This window comes from Schistocerca serialis, chromosome 4, assembly GCF_023864345.2.
Source record: "Schistocerca serialis cubense isolate TAMUIC-IGC-003099 chromosome 4, iqSchSeri2.2, whole genome shotgun sequence".
In the NCBI taxonomy this organism is placed as follows: Eukaryota; Metazoa; Arthropoda; class Insecta; order Orthoptera; family Acrididae; genus Schistocerca; species Schistocerca serialis.
The window spans coordinates 754,423,470-754,444,652 of NC_064641.1; the positions used below are offsets into that span (position 1 = coordinate 754,423,470).

A 21,183-nucleotide genomic window follows, 5' to 3' on the forward strand; every position below is an offset into this window, starting at 1 on the left:
ATCTGTGGTTAATCTAATTTCCTCAGAAGGATAACATCTTAGCATCTTCATGTGCTCATAAAGCCTATGCTGGTGCCTGGATCTCAAAAAACTACAACTTGAGTGGGACCACATATCTTGTAAAACTGAAGCGATAAGATGTGCTAATCCAAAAATTTAGTGTCTTTTAAGAGATCTGGCTTCAATTTTCTGAGATGTGCTAACCACATCAGTTGTCAGTTTATAACCACTCAAGAGGTCATCTAGAAACCTTGCAATCTCTTTCACATTCAGAATACTGTTCCTCAGTTGCAAAAAATGTGTCACATCTGGTTAGGATTGACGAACAGCGATGTTTCCCTCAAAAATCAAATGGCAGTGTACAGTGTTCAATGCTTCAATCTTTTTATTTGATGTCTGCAATCAGCACCCCACTGTCGATGAATTTGATCAGGCACAAAATATCATGAAATCATCCATGTATAATGAACACTGCAGTTACACACACACTGCGATCACAATATTGATGGCAATGGTAAAGATAATAACGTTGAGGACACTGCCTTAAGGAATACCATTTAAGCCAGTAAAGATTTTCTCAATGTGTTCTGTGAAGAAAGACTGTATACAAATCAGGTTCCTTTCAGAGCATACTGATGCATTAGCTCCATATATAACAACCATTCGCTCAACAAAAAATCCATACCCAAAGACTGGAAAGTTGCACAGGTCACACCAGTATTCAAGAAAGGTAGTAGGAGTAATCCACTAAATTACAGGCCCATATCATTAACATCGATATGCAGCAGGATCTTGGAACATTTATTTTGTTTGAACATTATGAATTACCTTAAAGAAAATGGTCTATTAACACACAGTCAAAATGGAGTTAGAAAACAACGTTCTTGTGAGATACAACTAGCTCTTTATGCACATGAAGTGTTGAGTGCTTTTGACAAGGGATTTCAGATTGATTCCTTATTTCTGGAAGGCTTTGACACTCTACTACACAAGCAGCTTGTAGTGAAATTGCGTGCTTATGGAGTATCATCTCAGCTATGTGACTGGATTTGTGATTTCCTGTCAGAGAGGTCACAGTTTGTAGTAGTCATTGAGTAAAACAGAAGAGATTTCTGGCACTCCCCAAGGTAATGTTATAGGCCTTTTGGTGTTCCTTATCTATACAAATGATTTGGGAGACAATCTGAGCAGCTGTCTTAGGCTATTTGCAGATGACGCTGCCGTTTATCGACTAACAAAGCCATCAGAAGATCAAAACAAATTGCAAAATGATTTACAAAAGATATCTGAATGGTGCAAAAATTAGCAGTTGACCCTACATAACAAAAAGCGTGAGGTCATCCACATGAGTGCTAAAAGGAATCTGTTAAACTTTGTTTACACAATAAATCAGTCAAACCTAAAGGCCGTATATTTATCTAAATACCTAGGAATCACAATTACAAACAACTTAAATTGGAAGAAACAAAATGTTGTGGGGAAGTCTAACCAAAGACTCCATTTTATTAGCAGGACACTTAGAAAATGTAACAGATTTACTAAGGAGACTGCCTACACTACACTTGTCCATCCTCTTTTAGAATCTGCTTTGTAGTGTGGTATCCTTACCAGATAGGATTGATAGAGTACATTAAAAAAGTTCAAAGAAGGGCAGCACATTTTGCATTATTGTGAAATATGGGAGAGACTGTCACTGAAATGATATAGGATTTGGGCCGGACATAATTAAAACAAAGGTGTATTTCGCTGTGATGGGATCTTCTCACGAAATTCCAATCACCCACCTTCTCCTCCAAATGCAAAAATATTTTCTTGACACCAGCCTACATAGGAACAAATGATCACCACAATAAAATAGGGAAATCGGAGCTCATACGGAAAGATATAAGTGTTCGTTCTTTCTGCGCACTATACCAGATTGGAATAGTAGAGAATTGTGAAGGTGGTTTGATGAACCCTCTGCCAGGCACTTAAATGTGATTTGCAGAGTATCCATGTAGATGTAGATGCAGAGGTAGATGTAGAAAAGGACTACATAGATATGGGTCAAAAGCCTCTGAAGCTGTTTTTACACTTACAGAATAAAAAGTGCAACAGCAAAAAGTAATTAATATAGAGCAATTAAATTTCAGAAATACATATTTAAATGGTTAACATTGCAAGATCACAGGGCAAGGTAAGCCACTGCAAATGTGAAATGATGGTACATTCATAACTGGTGTAACCACCAGAATGTTGATACAAGCATGCAAACATGCATGCATTCTGATGCACAGGTGCCAGGTGTTAGTTCATGGATGGAGTCCCATGCCTGTTCCGCTTGATTGGACAATACAGGGGATGGTTAATTCTGGCTATGGATGATGCTGCAGCTGTCGTCTGATGTCCCATATGTTCTTGACTGGAGGCAGATCTGGTGATTGAGCAGGCCAAGCCAAGATGTCAACACTCCACAGAGCATACTGGGTTACAACAGTGGTATGTGGGCCAGCATTATCCTGTTAGAAAACACCCCCTGGAATGCTGTTCATGAATGGCAGCACAACAGGTCGAATCATCAGATTGATGTACAAATTTGCAGTCAGGGTGCATAGGCTAACAATGATAGTGCTCCTGCTGTCATACAAAATCGCCTCCCAGAGCTTAACCCCATGGGTCCAGTGTGTCTACAGGCAGGTTGGTTGCAGGCCCTCAAATGGCCTCCTCCTAACCAAAACACAGTCATGGCTGACACTGAAGAACAGCCAGCTTTCATCATAAAACACAACAGATCTACACCCTGCCCACCAATGAGCTCTCACTTGACACCACTCAAATCGTAAATGGTGATGGTTTGGGTTCAGTGGAATGCACACTATAGGGCATCTGGCTTGGAGCTGTCCATGAAATAACCAATTTATAACAGTTCATTGCGTCACTGTGGTGCCAACTGCAACTCAACTTGCTGCTGCACATGTAGTGCGATGCGCCAGAACCATATGCCAAACAGGATAGTCTTCCTTGTCAGTAGTGCCATATGGCCATTCTATCTGGAGCCCAGCCTTCTTGTGACCATACATTCCTGTAACCATCACTGTCAGAAATCATGCACAACAGCTCCATTCCTGCCAAGTCTTTCGGCAATATCGCAGAAGGAACATCCACCTTCTATAGCCCTGTTACCCAACATCATTCAAACTCAGTGAAGTGTTGCTACTGGCATCTTTGTCACCTTAAAGGCATTCTTGACTAAAATCAAATCACAGCATCCAATCTAAAAAGTAACTAACAGCAACGTATATTTAAAACAAAACCTTATTTGCATCCTCATAGTGGCGTGACTAGTGCCATTCTTAAGCAACTAGTGCAAAATTTGGACAGAAATCATATTTCAGATGTAGAAACATGCCTACCAACTTTTGTTTGTGTTGCACAATTCCTTCTTAGAGCTGTGATTTTTTTCTGTCAGTGTATGCAATACTTAAAAAAATCAAATTTTTAACTCTGCACAAAACACAACATCATCTGTCAACATATAGGAGAAATACAGGTATGTTTAACACAAATAGTAGAAATGACAGTGAAATTTACGCCCTTGAATACAAATATACTGTTAAGTTACAGAAAGAAGGGCTAATAAGGTAAAGTTTACTTGGTTTTTTAATATCAGGAGATTTTCAGTTTCCTCCTTGATGTCTACTGGAAATGTGTTATTGATGTTAGCAACAGAATATAAAACTCTGTTCCGAACCCTAGAAAAGCATCCATAGCCTGTATGGGAATAATTTTTACTCCTAGTATTGTGGTTGTGAATTGCATGGTTTGTCCTAAATTCTAGTAATTAACCACAAACAGGATTAGAGAGTATATATTGGCGCAAAACTGTATTAGTCAATCCCCTAAGAGACACTCTAACTCTCCCCTTTCTTCTGCTCTCTAGATAAAGAGAACTTTTCTCCTGAAAATATTTGCACCATTCTTCTGCTGATCATTGATATGGAGCTCTACCTGGTTTTCATGATTATAATAGACTTGATTTATGTGAGTTTTAAAATTTTCCTGGCAAACTGAGTGTCTGAAGAGATTTCGGCTTGCAGATGGACAGCTTCTCCATCTGAACAGATCTCATAAGGCTCAACGGTACTAATCAACTGCCATGTCATTCTCGGCCTATAGGTGTCACGTGATGCGGAGGGGCTTGTGGTCACAGCGCACCGCTCTGCCAGCTGTTGTCAGTTTTCATGACTGGACCCACCACTTCTCAGTCAAGTAGCTCACAAGAGCTGAGTGCACCCGCTTACCAACAACATTCAGCAGACTGGATGATCACCCATCCAAGTGCTAGCCAAGCCCGACAATGCTTAAGTTTGATGACCTGACGAGAGCCGGTGTTAACACTGCAGCAAGGCCTCAAGATGGACAACTACACTCCATGATATTTTGACTGGGCACTAGCCAGTCATCCTCAGGTGAGCCATTGAAGACTTAAGAAGTAGTCCTCCTTTTCACAACATAGTGTGCTATGTTGAGTACATGTCAAAACTGAGTTGACAGATGGAACACACTACTTCATGGCAGTATTCTTGCTGGTGTAACTGTGGAACTCAGCTGTCCTCTGCATTGCTGCTTGCTGCAGACTTCAGTGTACTCTGTTGCTTTCAATTTCAGCAGATTATGGAGATGACAGGATTCCACACATTGTCCAGGTGGTAGCCACTGTCATAGTTCATCAGATTTTATGCTAAGCATATTTCCATGGAATCTTTAATAAGTAATCCCTAAAATATTTTGCTGTGGTCAAAATTATTGTTTTATGTACTCCACTAAATGTCCAATACAGATGCAATGTTCAGCAGCAGCAGACTTGTTTGGTTGCGAAAGGCAAGCGCGGCACTAATGTTTGGTGCAACATTCTTCCACAGCATGGGTGCTGTGGCATATATAAGCCAAACTGCACTGGCAACCTATTTTTTAAAAATTCCAATCTTCTGCAATAATAAATTGTCCTTCATTGATCCCAGAAGGTCAGCAATCTCAGATGGTAATGGGAAAATCACTTTCATCTGAATATTATAGAGGATTCTTGTTATTTTAAATGAAATATTGGCAACCAAGGGAAGAAAAGATAGAGATTTGGTGCGTGTGCTCTGCTCTTTATCTTGGTTTTAATTGATAGTGCCCTGTTAATCTACCAAGTAGAATATCCATTTTCTCTGAACACTGTCTTCAGGTGGGCAATCTGTTTAGGCAAACTATCTCTCTGCATGTGAGATAGTGTGATCTCTGTGTGAAAGCTATTTAAGCACATTCACAGGTTGCGATGGGTGTTGACAACTTGATGATTGTAAATACAAGTAGCTATATCTGGCCTTATGATAAACTGAATGCCCCAAAGAGCCATCGTTCTATCTAACCAAAACATCCCAAAAAAGGCAGACCCCCAACCCCACCTTCTTCTAATTCCTTAGTGAACTGGATGTTGTTATGGATAGAGTTGAAGTACTGGAAAAATTCCAATAATTAATCTTCTCTATGAGGCCACACTATGAAAGTATCATCCAGGTATCTCCAAAATACAGTTGGTTTAAGAGCTGCTGATTGAAGTGCTCTCTCCTTAAAGTCCTACATTAAAAGGGTGGCCACCAGGGGAGACAGAGGGCTACCCATGGCACTGAACATAAAATAGGTTGAGGAAAGGGTGTGCCAAAACAAAGCAGTGATGTCAACCTGGAACTTACCACCAATTAGTGACAAAGATTTTGTGAGTGGGACCTCTGTAAAATGAAATACTACATTTAAGTTGACAAAATAGTCTGAACTACTTAGACGGAGAGCCCCCAGTCTGTTGATAACATCAGTCGAGTTTCGTTTATGATGTGAGAATTATCCCACCAGTGGCCTCAGCAACAAAGCAAGAAGTTTGGCTAAAATGTATGTGAGGCCACCAATGGTGTTCACTATTGGCCATAAAGGTAGACCTCATTTATGAATTTTATGAAGGCCAAACAGTCTTGCTGGTATGCAAACATGTGCCCTTACTCTTTGGTGGTCCCTTGAGATAACAATGAAAAATTCAGGATTGCAGAAGTCTTCCACTGCAAACATCCTGTAAGATTGTAATCAATCTTCCAAATAGGTGGGATTACTTAGTAGACCATACATCTTATCAACATACACACTACAAGGTAACAATACTGTTGCATCACCTGTCAGCACCATTATGTCAGGATCGTTTCATAGTGCACCCTTTTCTGTGGAGGTTAAGTTACTGTGTTGAGGACAATTCTTCAAAAGAGCACAGCAAATTCCCCATATTATTTTTCTGCGGCATTCAAAGAAAAGAAATGCCATGGGTAGCACTTTGTCAACTGTGTTAGACAACCTTTGTAACAGAGTACTTTGGGGAGAGAGAGTTCAAATCAGCAGCCCTTAAACTAACTGTATTTTGGAGGTACATGAGTAATACTTTCATAGTGCGGCCTCAAGGAGAAGATAATTATCAGAGTTTTTCCACCATTCAGCTCCACTGATACGAGCATACCGTTCAATATGGAATGATAAAAGATGGTTGTCTGTCTTTCTTGGATGGTTTAGTTAGATGTAAGAATGATGGTTCTCTGAGGGATTAACTTCATCATAAGCCTACAAATACCAACTCAACATTGATTTGTCATTACAAGCCACAAACTATGACTGTGCTTAAATTGTCTGCAAAATACTCATAGCATGCTGGCAGGTGCCTAATCGAAGTATTCCAAAGTGTAGTTGGATGACAAACAGCTGCAGGCACTGAATTTCTTTTGACAGGCTTGATTTAGTTAACTTTCTTCTTTATCTTTTCTAAATAGTTTAGAGTTTATTACCAAATGGGTCAAATTTACCAAAAACGTTTGAGGCAAAATACAAAACAATAACCAAAAAATCATAGATAGCTATATGGAAAATGTCCTCCAGAAGCTTCATTATTATTGTACACAGAGTTTGCAATGAAATAAGCTATAAGAGAAAAATATCAACTAAATATAAATGACTTAATTTATAAAGATAGCTGAGAAAGAAATAGAGATAGAAGTTGAGAATAACATCACAATTGTTTTCAGAATATGATACTCTTTTGTTCAGGGAGCTCAAATCTTATTTCAATGCTTCGCTTGAATATTTACAATGGCTTATTTGCTGCAAACATCAAACTGTTTCTTTTTGAGACACCATATTGCTTATTGTGAAGGAAACATAATGCACCATTATCACTGCACTTGACTGCCCACTGAATCCTGGTGATAATAAACACAACATTTTCTACAAACAAATGAAATAGAAAAAAATGTTGTACTTAACATTACATTTAAAATAATGGAAGAAATATGCATCAACAACAGACCTTGAGATCAGGAATTCCATAACCTTTGCGTAGTTGTATCTGTGCTACCTCAAGACTGGAGATGAAAGCAGCAAGGCGAGACAGAGACTGCTTTCCTGATCCACCAACTCCCACAAGTAGAGCACTGCCTCTAGGTGTTTCAAGAATGCGGTTGATTCTGGAGAATAGTGAAAACGAAATGTTTTAATATGGCAATTTGGCAAAGTTACTCATTCTCTTACATTTGTAAAGTTTTATAATGTGGTAATGGTAAGGCCATAGTAACAAATTAGTGACAAGTATAAACTATTTTTCAAATGTTGGGATGTACTCAGGTAATTTTGTATCTCAGAAGACTTGTTTGTTATCAAACCCATGAAAATTTTGCGTACTCATAAGAATAATGAAATCAAACTGTATCTCTACCCGTATTATGATTTAGTTATAATAGAGGGAAACATTCCACGTAGGAAATATATATCTAAAAACAAAGCTGATGTGACTTACCAAATGAAAGTGCTGGCAGGTCGACAGACACACAAACAAACCCAAACATACACACAAAATTCAAGCTTTCGCAACAAACTGTTGCCTCATCAGGAAAGAGGGAAGGAGAGGGAAAGATGAAAGGATGTGGGTTTTAAGGGAGAGAGTAAGGAGTCATTCCAATCCCGGGAGCGGAAAGACTTACCTTAGGGGGAAAAAAAGGACGGGTATACACTCGCCAATGTTGGTTTGATGATTTTTCTGATGTTTCACCAGTGTGAGTCTCTGGCAATGCCAATGCTTCACCCTACATTGCTGGTGATGGATTGGAGTCAAGTTCACAGCCAAGGGTTTTTCTGTGGTCATTATTACTATGGTTCTCTCCTTGCTATTTGCAATGATCATTCGCTGCAACATAGGAATCCTGGACACATTCACACTGAAGCTTTCCTCTTTTTTAGTGAAGCTATTGTCATTTTGTGGAATTCTATAACTTTCCTGAACAAGCAGGTGTGGTAGTTCTTCTCCACAGCAAGATCTCTGTGTTGGTGAATTTTATTTATGTGGTCAGTCTCACATAGTATGTGCTTCTCCATGGCCAATCTCTCCACCTGTTACAACCTGAAATACTACATACATTCAGTGACCATGGTGTTGATTGATCGTCCACAGTGACCACAGTGTTGATTGATCGTCCACAGTGACCACGGTGTTGATTGATCGTCCAGTCATTCCAACACAGACTTTTCCACATGTACATGGTATGCTGTATTTTCCTGCACTGGTAATGACCATACAAAAACTCTCGGGTGTTGGTGCAGCAGGTCCATATAATCTGTGGCCACATGCTCAACTCCAGTCCACCACCAACAATGGAGAGTGAAGTTTTGACAATGTCAGCCACATGTTCTGAAAAAACATCAGAAATACCATCAAACCAACATCTACTAAAGAACCCAAGAAAGAAGGAATAGGCAATTTGCAAGTGGCCATGAAAGCCTTAACAATTTTGAAACAGAGATTGTTGCACTCACAGTTAAAAAAAAATGTGCAAATGTCAACAGGCAAAAGTTAGTGGACATTCATGCATCTGTAACAAGATCAAAGCACAAAGCATACAACAGCATCCAACACCATACCTTAGGGAGACCTTGCTAAGAACCCAAAAAATTCTGGTTATGTGTAAAATCACTAAGCAATTGACAGCTTCTGTCCAGTCACTCATTGACCAGTATGGGGTGGCAACAATAGCAAAAGGAAAGCTGAAGTTTTAAATTTCACTTTTAACTAATCATTCATGAAGGAGGATTATACAAACATACACTTGTTTGAGTGTCGCACTGACTCCCGCATGGAGGGCATAGAAATAGGTATCAGTGGAGTAGGTAATCAACTGAAAGAGTTGAAAACAAATAAGTTTCTAGGGCCAGTTGGAATTCCTATCCAGTTTTACAGAGGATACTCTGCAGCACTGGCCACTTACTTAGCTTGAATTTATCATGAATCTCTCACCCACTGCAAAGTCCTAGTGACTGGAAAAAAGTGCAGGTAACTCTTGTATATAAGAAAGGTAAAAGAATGCATCCACATATTTACAGACCAGTATCCTTGACATCAGTTTGCTGCAGAATTCTTGAACACATTCTGAGTTCAAATGTAATTAATTTCCTTGAGACAGAAAAGCTTCCATCCACATCAACACAGTTTTACAAAACATCACTTGTGCGAAACTCAGCTGGCACTTTTCTAACATGATATCCTGTGAACCACAGAAGAAGGGCAACACATAGATTCCACAGTCTAGATTTCTATAGAACCCAGTACAATTCCTCAATGGTGAGTGTTTATGAGAAACAAGGATATCACCAGGAGTGCCTCATGGATGAATGATTCAGTCCAATCTCTTCTCTATTTACATAAATGAACTGATGGACAGGCTGAGCAGCAATTTACAGCTGTTTGCTGATGACACAGCAGCGTACAATAAGATATCATTGTTGAGTGACTTTACGACGCAGGATGACCTGGAATTTCTAGCTGGTTTAATGAATGGTAGCTTGCTCTAAATGTGGAAAAACGTAAGTTATGCGGCCTCATAGGAAAAACAATACTGCAAGGTGATATGAAGAGCAATGAGCACGCCAGATTGGTAGAAGGGAAGATGAATGGTCAACTTCATTCTATTGGGAGATTTGTGGAAAAGTGTAGCTCATCTATAAAGGAAACCATGTACAGAACACTAGTGTGACTGCTCAAGTGCTTGGGATCTCCATGAGGCCAGATTAAAGCAAGACATCGAAGCAATTCAGAGACATGCTTCTAGATTTGTTACTGGTAGGTTCGACTGGCAAGCAAGTATCACAGTGATGCTTCATGAACTCAAATGAGAATCCCTGGAGAGAAGAACACATTCTCCTCATGAAGCACTATTGACAGAATTATAGAATCAGGATTTGAGGCTCACAGCAGAACGATTCTACAGCCCCCAGTGTACATTTTGCATAAGGACCACAAAGATAAGATGCAGAAAATTAGGTCTCATGCACAGGCTTATGTGCAATCATTTCTTCCTCAGTCTATTTGTGAATTGCACTGGAAAGGAAATGAGTCGTTGTCATATGTGGTATCCTCCACCGTGCACCATACAGTGGCTTGTGAAGTACGTATATAGATGTAGATTCCATCACTTTAGCCAGTTGGTATTGGCCTGTAGCCTGACATTTCACCAGGATCACCTTTTCTGTAGACTACTGCTGTTCAAGATACTTTTAAAAAGTATGGGGAAGTACCAGAGGAGAAGCATTCATTTAATGGTTCTCAAATTTCAAAAACAATTTTCTTCGGGACAGCACAAGCCATGCAATAGGAATCTGGACTCTCTGATGATTGTAAGCTATTACTGCACTTGTGATCTCATTAGCATGCAATTTTTACCACTCATTGTTTTGCATCATAATACTTACATGGTCTATACCCGTATCTGGAAACTCATTTACAGTTTTTTTGACTACTCTCACAAAGTACTCATTAAATTTATCTGCACTTCAAGACTTTATGAACTGTTGACTCTGCCTACATTCACTGTGTTGTACTGGGTGGTACTGGAAAATGTTAACTATTAATATCAAATACAGATTGAATGAATCCCTTTCTGTATTTCTTCAGTTTCTTCTTTCCAATTAAAAAATTATAATGCATTTACAAAGTGTTCTAATTTATAGGTCTTAATGATTCTGTTGTTGAACACATACTTTAAATGACAAGTAATATCTGACTGATTACTTACTGATTTTGTATTTAGTTTGGTAATTAGTGCATTATGATCTACAATAACTGGTTCCATCACACTATGTCTTTTAGACAATAGGTAGTTGCTTGTTCAATGCAAAAGCCAAACAACCAGCCATGACAAAAAATCGGGTTTATAAAATCACATCTCGTGAGTGTTAGTATGGCTACATTGGACAGACAAGAAGGTCAATCTGCACAAGGCTTAAAAAACACCATAGAAGCTGGAGATTGAATAAGCCTGATTCAGCCTTTGCGGAACATTGCCTTAACAATAACCACAAATACATAATAGATGTACAATCAAACAATGGAAAATCGTGGATGGAATGTAACGATATTGTGAGAAGGAAAGTTGCTACTCGCCATATAGCAGAGATGTTGATTCGCAAATAGACACAACAAAAAGACTCTCTCTCTCTCTCACACACACACAAAAGCAACTCTCACATACGACTGCAGTCTCAGGCAAATGAAACCACACTGCAAGTAGCAGCACCAGTGCATGATGGGAGTGGTGACTGGGTGGGGGTGAGGAGGAGGCTAGGGCGGGGAGGGGGTGGCAGTCAGTGAAGTGCAGTCAGTGAAGACCCTCGGTATATTTCGAGGGTGCCAAACATGATATCCTTCATTTCAATGACTGCTTCACAGCCTGTGCCATATGGATCCTTCCTACCAATGCCAGCTTTTCTGAAATGCGCAGGTGGGAACTTTCCCCGCAATACATCCTATGTTCCTGCAATCCTCCTGGCCTCAACCTTCATTAGTCACTGTCCTCACCCATCCAGCCGTTGTTCCCACTCCAGCACTACACAGCCATCATTCCAACACCACACCCAGTCTTTTTATTTCTCTCCTTTTCCACTGCCCCCCCCCTTCCTCATCCCTCCCCTGCCCTTTGTCTAACCTGCATCACTTCACTGTCTGCCACCCCCACCATACCATCCCTCCCCCTCCACAACCCTGCCTCCTCTTTACCCCCACCCAGTTGCCACTCCCATCACGCATAGATGTACAAGTCTTACACACACAGGAGAAAAAGGGGGCTATACTCATCCAGTTAGAAATTTTTAGAAATTAAGAAACAGATGTGTATGTCCGCACACCTATTATTAAAGGAGCAAACCCAATTCAATTACCACTTCTTTTAGATGATATCACAACTCCAGGATAGAAATAAAACTTAGGGCCTCGATCCATCAGTAGATAAAAAGTTCTTGGCTAATGCATATCTTTATTCCTAGGTACATTTAGTCATGTTAGTGTAATTGCTGAATTGTGTAATTCCATATGTAAATTGTCAAAAAATGATCACTGAAGTAATTTTACATTAAGCCAACAATCAATACATTAAGAAGTTAAGATGACTACCTTTGCCTTATCATCAAGTTCATCTTTGCATTAGCATCTTTGGGAATCACTAAGCTACTTGAAAATGTGCTTATAACCCGAAACCCAGGTTGTGCAGTGACAATTATAAAATATGTGAAACAAGAGAAAAAACAGTATTTGTTTAGTTAATTTACAATGTTTCACCAAGAACCCACAGTGGATTCAGTTAAAGTGAATAGCTGTTTGTTGGTGCCATCTACTCACTACATCCAGGTAGATAATATGTTTGCAGCATTCCAGAATTGATTGAACCAAATAGGGCTTCTCAAACATGTACTATAACACACATTTATATGCAGAGTTCAATTGTCTGTGGTATTATTAATAACTGTATATAGTTTGCTTCTTTAAGCATCTGCAGTCAGTAATGGCATCATCTGAAACTCTCATTTTCCCACTCAGAAGTAAGAAGATGTGTCATTAGAGAATCGTACTTGTAACAGAAATCTGAGTCTGCAAGATCTGTCGAGACTACTACTCCCAGGTTAAATTGGGTAGGTATTGACAAGCAGTTGGGTTGGGGGGTGGGTTGTTTTGGGGAAAGGAGACCAGACAGCGAGGTCATTGGTCTCGTTGGATTAGGGAAGGATGGGGAAGGAACTCGGCCATGCCCTTTGAAAGGAACCATCCTGGCATTTGCCTGGAGAGATTTAGGGAAATCACGGAAAACCTAAATCAGGATGGCCGGACGTAGGATTGAACCGTCATCCTCCCGAATGCGAGTCTAGTGTCTAACCACTGTGCCACCTCACTCGGTATAGACAAGTAGTGTAAACGCTTATGGTAGCTATGATAAAATGTTTCCCAGCAAAAATTATAGTAGTAATAGTTAGAAACTGACTATATATCAGCATTATACCTGACTGGCAACTAGCCCTTAATGCAGAGGAACAACTCAAGAAACCTAAAAACATAGTAGCTGTTGACTACATTTTTAATTAGTCATTACAGGAGTCATAAATATCATAAAACACTGTCAGGTAATAGTGTGAGGTGACATGAAGGGTAACCATTACATAGGCTCTTCTGTAAGTGAAGTGAATGGCAGGCGTTGATTTATTGGTAATTTACCTGAAAGCTATCAATAAAAGTGATTGCTTACAAAAAACTTCATGACTCATATTGAGATACTGTTGAAGTATATTATACTAACAATGTCAGTGTGTGTGTGTGTGTGTGTGTGTGTGTGTGTGTGTGTGTGTGTGTGTGTGTGTGTGTGTTTGTAGCTTTCTACATATAATTTTAGCAGAGGTTAAGAAGACACACTTAAATAAATAACAATGTATACAGTGGTGTATAAACAATCACTGACCTCAGAAGAAACCAGGATGTAAAAATACATAAAATTAGGGGAATATGAGGAAAAAGCAACCAGTTACCTGTAGAGAACTTATGCACGGCATACAGAAATAGGTAATAGAAGGCAGTTAACACTACTAGCTTTCGAGCTCTTACTCTTTTCCAAGTACACACATTCACACTGAGACCCAAACATACATGCTTGTGGTAGCAGTGAGACTAAAAGGATGTATGTATGTATGTCCAGCATCTTCTCATAAATCACTGGATCAATTTCAAACAAATTTTGTATGCACACTGCCTGCTATATGAAAATAAGTAGCGAGGTGGTTAGAACCTCCAAGCTCCCATACGAATGGAGATACAGGTGCTAAACCGTTTTTCTACCCCTGACATGTAAGCTACCCTGAATAACAGGTGAGTTATGCTGGTAGTAACAGCATACCTTTCTGGGGGCTGCATGTGCAGACAGGCACAGCAGAGCACAAGAGGGGAGGATAGATGGATATTGAGAGAGGGGGAGGATGAAAGGAAAAGAGAAAAGGAGAGGAAGAGACAGACAGAGGGGGAAGGAAGTAATTTACAAGAAGGAGGAGGATGGGATGGACAGAGAGAGGGGGAAGGATGAGATGGACAGAGAGAGCAGGGAGGAGGAGATGGTCAGATCAAAGCAGTCAGGTAGATGCAGAATTTGTTATTTCCGAAAAGCACCTGACTCAGTGCCACACTTACACTTATCGTCAAAAGTACAATCATATTGGGTATCAACTGAAATTTGTGACTAGACAGAGGACTTTTTGGTAGGGATGACACAGCATGTTATCTTGGATGGAGAGCCATTGTCAGATGTAGAAGTAACTTCCGGTGTGCCCAAGGAAGTGTGTTGGGAATCTTGCTGTTCATTTTGTATATTAATGACCTGGCAAACAATATTAACAATAGCCTCTGACTTTTTGCAGATGATGCAGTTATCTATAGTGAAGTACTGTCAAAAAGAAGCTACATAACTATTCATTCAGATCTTGATAAGATTTCAAAGTAGTGCAAAGACTGACAACTTGCTTTAAATGTTCAGAAATGGAAAATTGTCCACTTCACAAAATGGAAAAAAAACAAAACATAATAGCCTATGACTATAATATCAATGAGTCACAGTTGGAATCGGCCAACTCACAAATACTTGGGTCTAACTCTTTGTAGGGATATGAAATGAAATGATCACACATGTTCAGTCATGAGTGCAGCAGGTGGTTGACTTTGGTTTACTGTTAGGATACTGGGGAATTGCAATCGGTCTACGAAGGAGATTGCCTACAAATCACTCATGCAACAATTCTAGAATACTGTTCAAGTGTGTGTCCTATACCAAATAGGACTAACAGGGGATATTGAATGTATATAGAGAAGGGCAGCACAAATGGTCACAGGTTTGTTTGATCCATGGGAGAGTGTCAGAAAGATACTGAAGAAACTGAAGTGGCAGACTTGAAGATAGACATAAACTATCCCAAGAAAGTCTACTAACAAAGGTTTGAGAACTAGCTTTAACTGATCACTCTACGAGTATACTACAAACCCTTATGTATCATTCACGTCGGGAGAGTGAGAATGAGATTAGAATAATTACATCACACACTGAGGCACTCAAACAATCATTCTTCTCACACTCCATGCATGAATGGAAGCAGAAGAAATCCTAATAACTGGTACAATGAGACTCATCTTCTTCAATGCACTTCATGCTGATTTGCAGAGTATAGACACAGATCTAGGTACAGAGGAGAGCAGTTTGTTGTGCAAAGGCTACATATGTGGATGGGCACAGCTATGCAGAGAAGCTGGGGGAGATGTATAGTGAGAGAGGGGAGAAGATGACATGCCCAGTAAGAGTGGGGAGAAGGAGACAGGGAGATTGAGGTGGGAGGCTGAGGTGGACAGAGAAAGATGGTGGGAGGAAGAGATGGATAAAGAGAGAGGGGAGGAGGAGATGTGTGCAATATATGTGTCAAATGCATATGTGGGCAACACCATGGGTAAAAGGCTTGTGCTACAATAACAAGTACCCCATGTATACAAAATTCTCCTAAATCACTGAGAATAGGTGAGGTGGAAATGTAGGTAGAGTTATTTGGCATGATCATCATATTATTACAGTGTTGGGCTATGATTATAAACATATATAGGATGTGGCAATCAGTGTTTGTAAAATTTCTTTGTGCTTGCACTTTTTGCACTGTTTTATACAAGGGAAACATGCACCTATTTCTTATATGAAATATCTAACTTCTAACAGCTCATATTGGCATCATTTCAGTCAGGAGCAAAACTTAAGGAAGTAATTGCTCATCTGCATTAAGTATATTCATGTATGGACTCATGATCAACATTCACATAATTTTTCAAAAAAGTTGTATTGCAAGTACCTGCAGATATGCATCATAGCATCTTCAAACAGCACGAGGTTCATCGCAGCCACCAGGTCATTATAACTAACAAGGGCATCCTGAAGTAGTTTAGTTAGAACATCCCACTCTTTCACTGGCATGTACTTAGGTTCACCAATTCCTTGAGCAAAATGGCAAAACAAGTTTGGTTTTTCTAACACTATACTTTCATCCATATCCTGTGTCAAAATAAAAAGCAAGCATTACATTTTTGTTTGATAAGTAATGGCCTACTTAAAATTTATGTAAGAATGCAACAATTAATTTCAAATATCAGAATTACAGTTACATTAAGAGCAGAAAACAATCTTTTGTTGCCATGAAGAATGTAGGTGTATCAACCTTTCCACCTACAAATTGGAATTATTATAGTTTATGACAGTAAATAATTTTTCTGGTGATAAAATTAATTATTCTATTGCCTTATGTTTCACAAAGAAAGAAATAAGTATTTAAAAAATAAAAATAAACATTGAGAAATAAAAAATAAATAATACAACTGTGCAAAATGAAGTCAAGCAATAGAAAGTCCATGTTCGAATAACAATAACACTAGTCAACAGCCATTTTGCATCTGGGATGTGATACATCAACTAGTATGTATTTTGGTGTGTAGAATCTGAATGTACCTTTCAAAATGTTCTAGCATCTATCATTTTTTAGTTTTTAAAGGTTTTTTTATTTTTTGGTATTCAGTATTTTGCATTTTACTGTTCTTCTGTTTTGATGTTTAAGTGTTTGTTTTTGATTTGCATAGGCGAGCTAGAAGATGTACAAATCGTCAGTAAATGGTTGGTGTGGTAATCTGATAGTGTGAAAGAGATCTTCAGTGAGTCTTTCCTGTGATAGATACTGCAAAATTTTGTGTTTAATACTTACACTAAGAAAAATGGCAACTAGTAAATCTCGTTGCTGTCCAAACCATCCCGACAACTTTTGTTATGTGTATGGGAAATTCACTCCAAAAGCCCAAAGAAACTAATCACTGATTTGGTTAAGAAGGCATATACACTGTATTTTGATTGTCCTGTTGGTGATCAAGATAAAAATTTTGCACTTCATATTGCCTGCATAACCCATACTACAACCTTAACCGAGTAGTTGAAAGGAAAACATTGAGCAATGCTAATTGCTGTTCTAATGGGGTGGTGTGAGCCTAAAGACCATTATTCTGACTGTTACTTCTGTCTTACAAATATTTCGGGACATTCAAGCAAAACTATACATAAAATAAAGTATCCAAATGTATCTTCAGTGCATTTGCTTGTGCTCCATGATGAGGGTTTGCTTGTTTCTGTCTGTAACTTGAAAGCCACAGAACCAGACACTATGTCAAGTGAATCAGAAAGTATTGAACATATAGAAGTGTACTGCCCTCAATATAAAGACACTTTGCCTCCGCTCTTTAATCAAAAGGAATTGAATGATTTGGTTCGCGATCTACAACTTTTGAAACAGCAAGCTGAACTCTTGGGGTCGAGACTGCAAGAGCGGAACCCTCTAGCTCCAGGGACAAAAATTTCCTGTTTCAGATCAAAAGGTGCTTCCTTTGCTCAATATTTCGATATGCAGAATTCAATGTATGTAGAGATGTCAATGGTCTGATGATGCAGCTATGCGTACAACATAATCCACAGGAGTGGTGACTATTTATTGACTCCAGTAAAACCAGCTCGAAAGCAGAACTACTGCATAATGGCAATGCATTTCCATCGGTACCTTTGGCTTACACAGGAGACATGAAAGAAACTTATGAAACCATGTCTTTGCTGCTAGAGGCAATCAAATGTAAGGATCATGAATGGCAGCTTTGCTGTGATTTAAAAGTTGTTGCACTCCTTACAGGTTCACAGGCTGGATTCACAAAATACTGCTGCTTTTTGTGCCTTTGGGGCAGCTGTGACACCAGGAACCACTATACAGTCAAGGAATGACCTATAATGAAGTCATATGTTCCTGGAAACGTAAATGTGAACAGTACCCCATTGGCTGAGCCCAATAAAATCATTTTGCCTCCCCTTCATATCAAATTGAGCCGTATAAAGACCTTTGTAAACGCTCTGGATTAAGAAGGTGACTAGTGTGATATTATGAAAAGTATCAGCTGCTACTCAGCATAAAGATGACACATTGATTTGCAGATGGGCACAATGAAAAGACTGTTACCTATTGAGGTTCTGGCCACAGCCTACTTCAGAAATGAAAACACTTATTCACACAAGCAAGCACACCTCACCACACACAAGACCACTATCTCTGGCGGCTCCAGCCAGAATTTAACTGTTACGCTGTACAAAAGCAGTAATCCAGAGTAGAATGGAGAAAGGGGAGGTGTAACAGACTATGGGTGGGGGTGAGGATGGGGGGAACGTGAGTGCTGTCTGGCAAAGCATGCAGGGATTAGATTGCTTCAGAACAACGCTGTCAGGCACAGTGCTGGGAAGCTGTGAGGGAAAGGGGAGAGAGTTGTGGGGAGCAGGAAAGGGGAAAAGGCAGTAGGTGTGGGTGAGGTGTGCTTCCTTATATGAATGTGTATGTGTTTTCTTGTCTAAAGTAAGCTGTGGTCAAAAGCTCAATGTGTAACAGTGTTTTCATTGTGTCTTTCTGCAATTTTATGTCTCATCTTCATGGTACGTAGCAATCTATCCTTTTCTCAATATTGTAAATATTGAGAAGTTTATGAAATCTTAAGATTTTGGAACTTTATAATTCTTCCTAGCCAGCTCTAGTGAGAAAGAAGGAAAGGAAAACAATCTGAAGACTGAGTACATAAACATTAAAAAAGCTAAACTTTTTCTATATTTCTCTGCCCACTTTCCGCTGCCTCTCCCTTCCCCTCCCCCCTTGTCATCCCTCATTAATTTTTATCTCTTCTTTGCTCTCCTCAATCCAGACTTTCTTCTTCTTCTTTCACAATGTCTGCATTGTCAGAATGATGCACTCACTTGCTCTCAGCTGACAAACTGACATCATAATGATGCATGTCAACATATCACAGGTTGCTTATTTATTATATAAGGCAATTACAGCAGTGGTTACAACAGCCAGTTTCTCCCAACAAAATTTAGGGAAACTGTCATCAAATGCTTGAGTTTTTCTCTAGTTTGGTGTGGCATGAATACTGTGAAAACATTACATAAAATTAATAAATTCCCCACTATCTTTTCTTCAGTAGTATTTATTGACTACTAAAGACTTAATACATTGATTTTTTCAGTGCACTATTTCATTTGCATTCAAATTTAATTTCCAGATAACCATGGTGGTGAGCCAAAACATCATTCTTGACCACTGCCTGGTGGCAGTGTGGGCACATGATGCGGTAAGGAAAGTACACAAGTGGAGCAATGAGGACTGCGGACTCCTTCTAGCAATGATGTTGTTGTTGTTGTGGTCTTCAGTCCTGAGACTGGTTTGATGCAGCTCTCCATGCTACTCTATCCTGTGCAAGCTTTTTCATCTCCCAGTACCTACTGCAACCTACATCCTTCTGAATCTGCTTAGTGTATTCATCTCTTGGTCTCCCTCTACGATTTTTACCCTCCACGCTGCCCTCCAATACTAAATTGGTGATCCCTTGATGCCTCAGAACATGTCCTACCAACCGACCCCTTCTTCTGGTCAAGTTGTGCCACAAACTTCTCTTTTCCCCAATCCTATTCAATACCTCCTCATTAGTTATGTGATCTACCCATCTAATCTTCAGCATTCTTCTGTAGCACCACATTTCGAAAGCTTCTATTCTCTTCTTGTCCAAACTATTTATCGTCCATGTTTCACTTCCATACATGGCTACACTCCATACGAATACTTTCAGAAATGACTTCCTGACACTTAAATCAATACTGGATGTTAACAAATTTCTCTTCTTCAGAAACGCTTTCCTTGCCATTGCCAGCCTACATTTTATATCCTCTCTACTTCGACCATCATCAGTTATTTTGCTCCCCAAATAGCAAAACTCCTTTACTACTTTAAGTGCCTCATTTCCTAATCTAATTCCCTCAGCATCACCCGACTTAATTAGACTACATTCCATTATCCTTGTTTTGCTTTTGCTGATGTTCATCTTATATCCTTCTTTCAAGACACTGTCCATTCCATTCAACTGCTCTTCCAAGTCCTTTGCTGTCTCTGACAGAATTACAATGTCATCGGCGAACCTCAAAGTTTTTATTTCTTCTCCATGAATTTTAATACCTACCCCGAATTTTTCTTTTGTTTCCTTTACTGCTTGCTCAATATACAGATTGAACAACATCGGGGAGAGGCTACAAACCTGTCTTACTCCCTTCCCAACCACTGCTTCCCTTTCATGTCCCTCGACTGATATAGGCTGCAAATGGGTAAATCCTCTGATGCAACTGAGCAGATAGTTATGGCTCAGTATTTGGGGATAAGCATCTCAAAAACAGTGAAGCTGATTAGCTATTATTGTGCTTCTGTTGTGAGCATTTATGGAAAGTAGTTGAAGAATGGTGTAACACTGAGTATGTGACAAGTTGTTGGACATTCCTGCCTCATCACAGAACATGGTCATAAAAGGCCTGTTGGCCCTGTAAACCAGGATAGGTGACAATCTGTGGCACATCTTACAACAGAATAGTACTAGTGACGGTACAAGTTATTTGGGGAGCACTGTACAGCCGACATTACTGATAATGGGGCTCTACAGCAGATGACAAACATGTGTACCCATGCTTGCTCAGCAAAATTGCCAATCATGATTGCAGATGGCATCGGATCATCAAGACTGGACTGAGGATCGATGGAAACATATCACCTAGTTGGATGAATTATGTTTCTTGTGTCACCATGTCAATGGTTGCACCTGGATAAGTCATCACACAGGTGAATGGCAGCTCGAACACAGGCTCTGCCAAGGACACAGGCCGGTGGTAGGAATATAACGCTTTGGGGGACAGTTACCTGGGC

The 21,183-nt window shown here is 39.6% G+C and overlaps 1 protein-coding gene across 1 annotated transcript in view; it reads right to left on the reverse strand.

The window, feature by feature from the left end:
- Positions 1–21,183, reverse strand: part of LOC126474748 (dynein beta chain, ciliary-like) — a 734,368-nt gene that overhangs the window by 233,075 nt on the left and 480,110 nt on the right. The window contains exons 51-52 of the mRNA XM_050102225.1: positions 16,228–16,427; positions 7,361–7,517 (exon numbers count right to left, since the gene is read on the reverse strand). Coding sequence (XP_049958182.1) covers positions 7,361–7,517; positions 16,228–16,427 — 357 coding nt within the window. The remainder of the gene's footprint in view (positions 1–7,360; positions 7,518–16,227; positions 16,428–21,183) is intronic.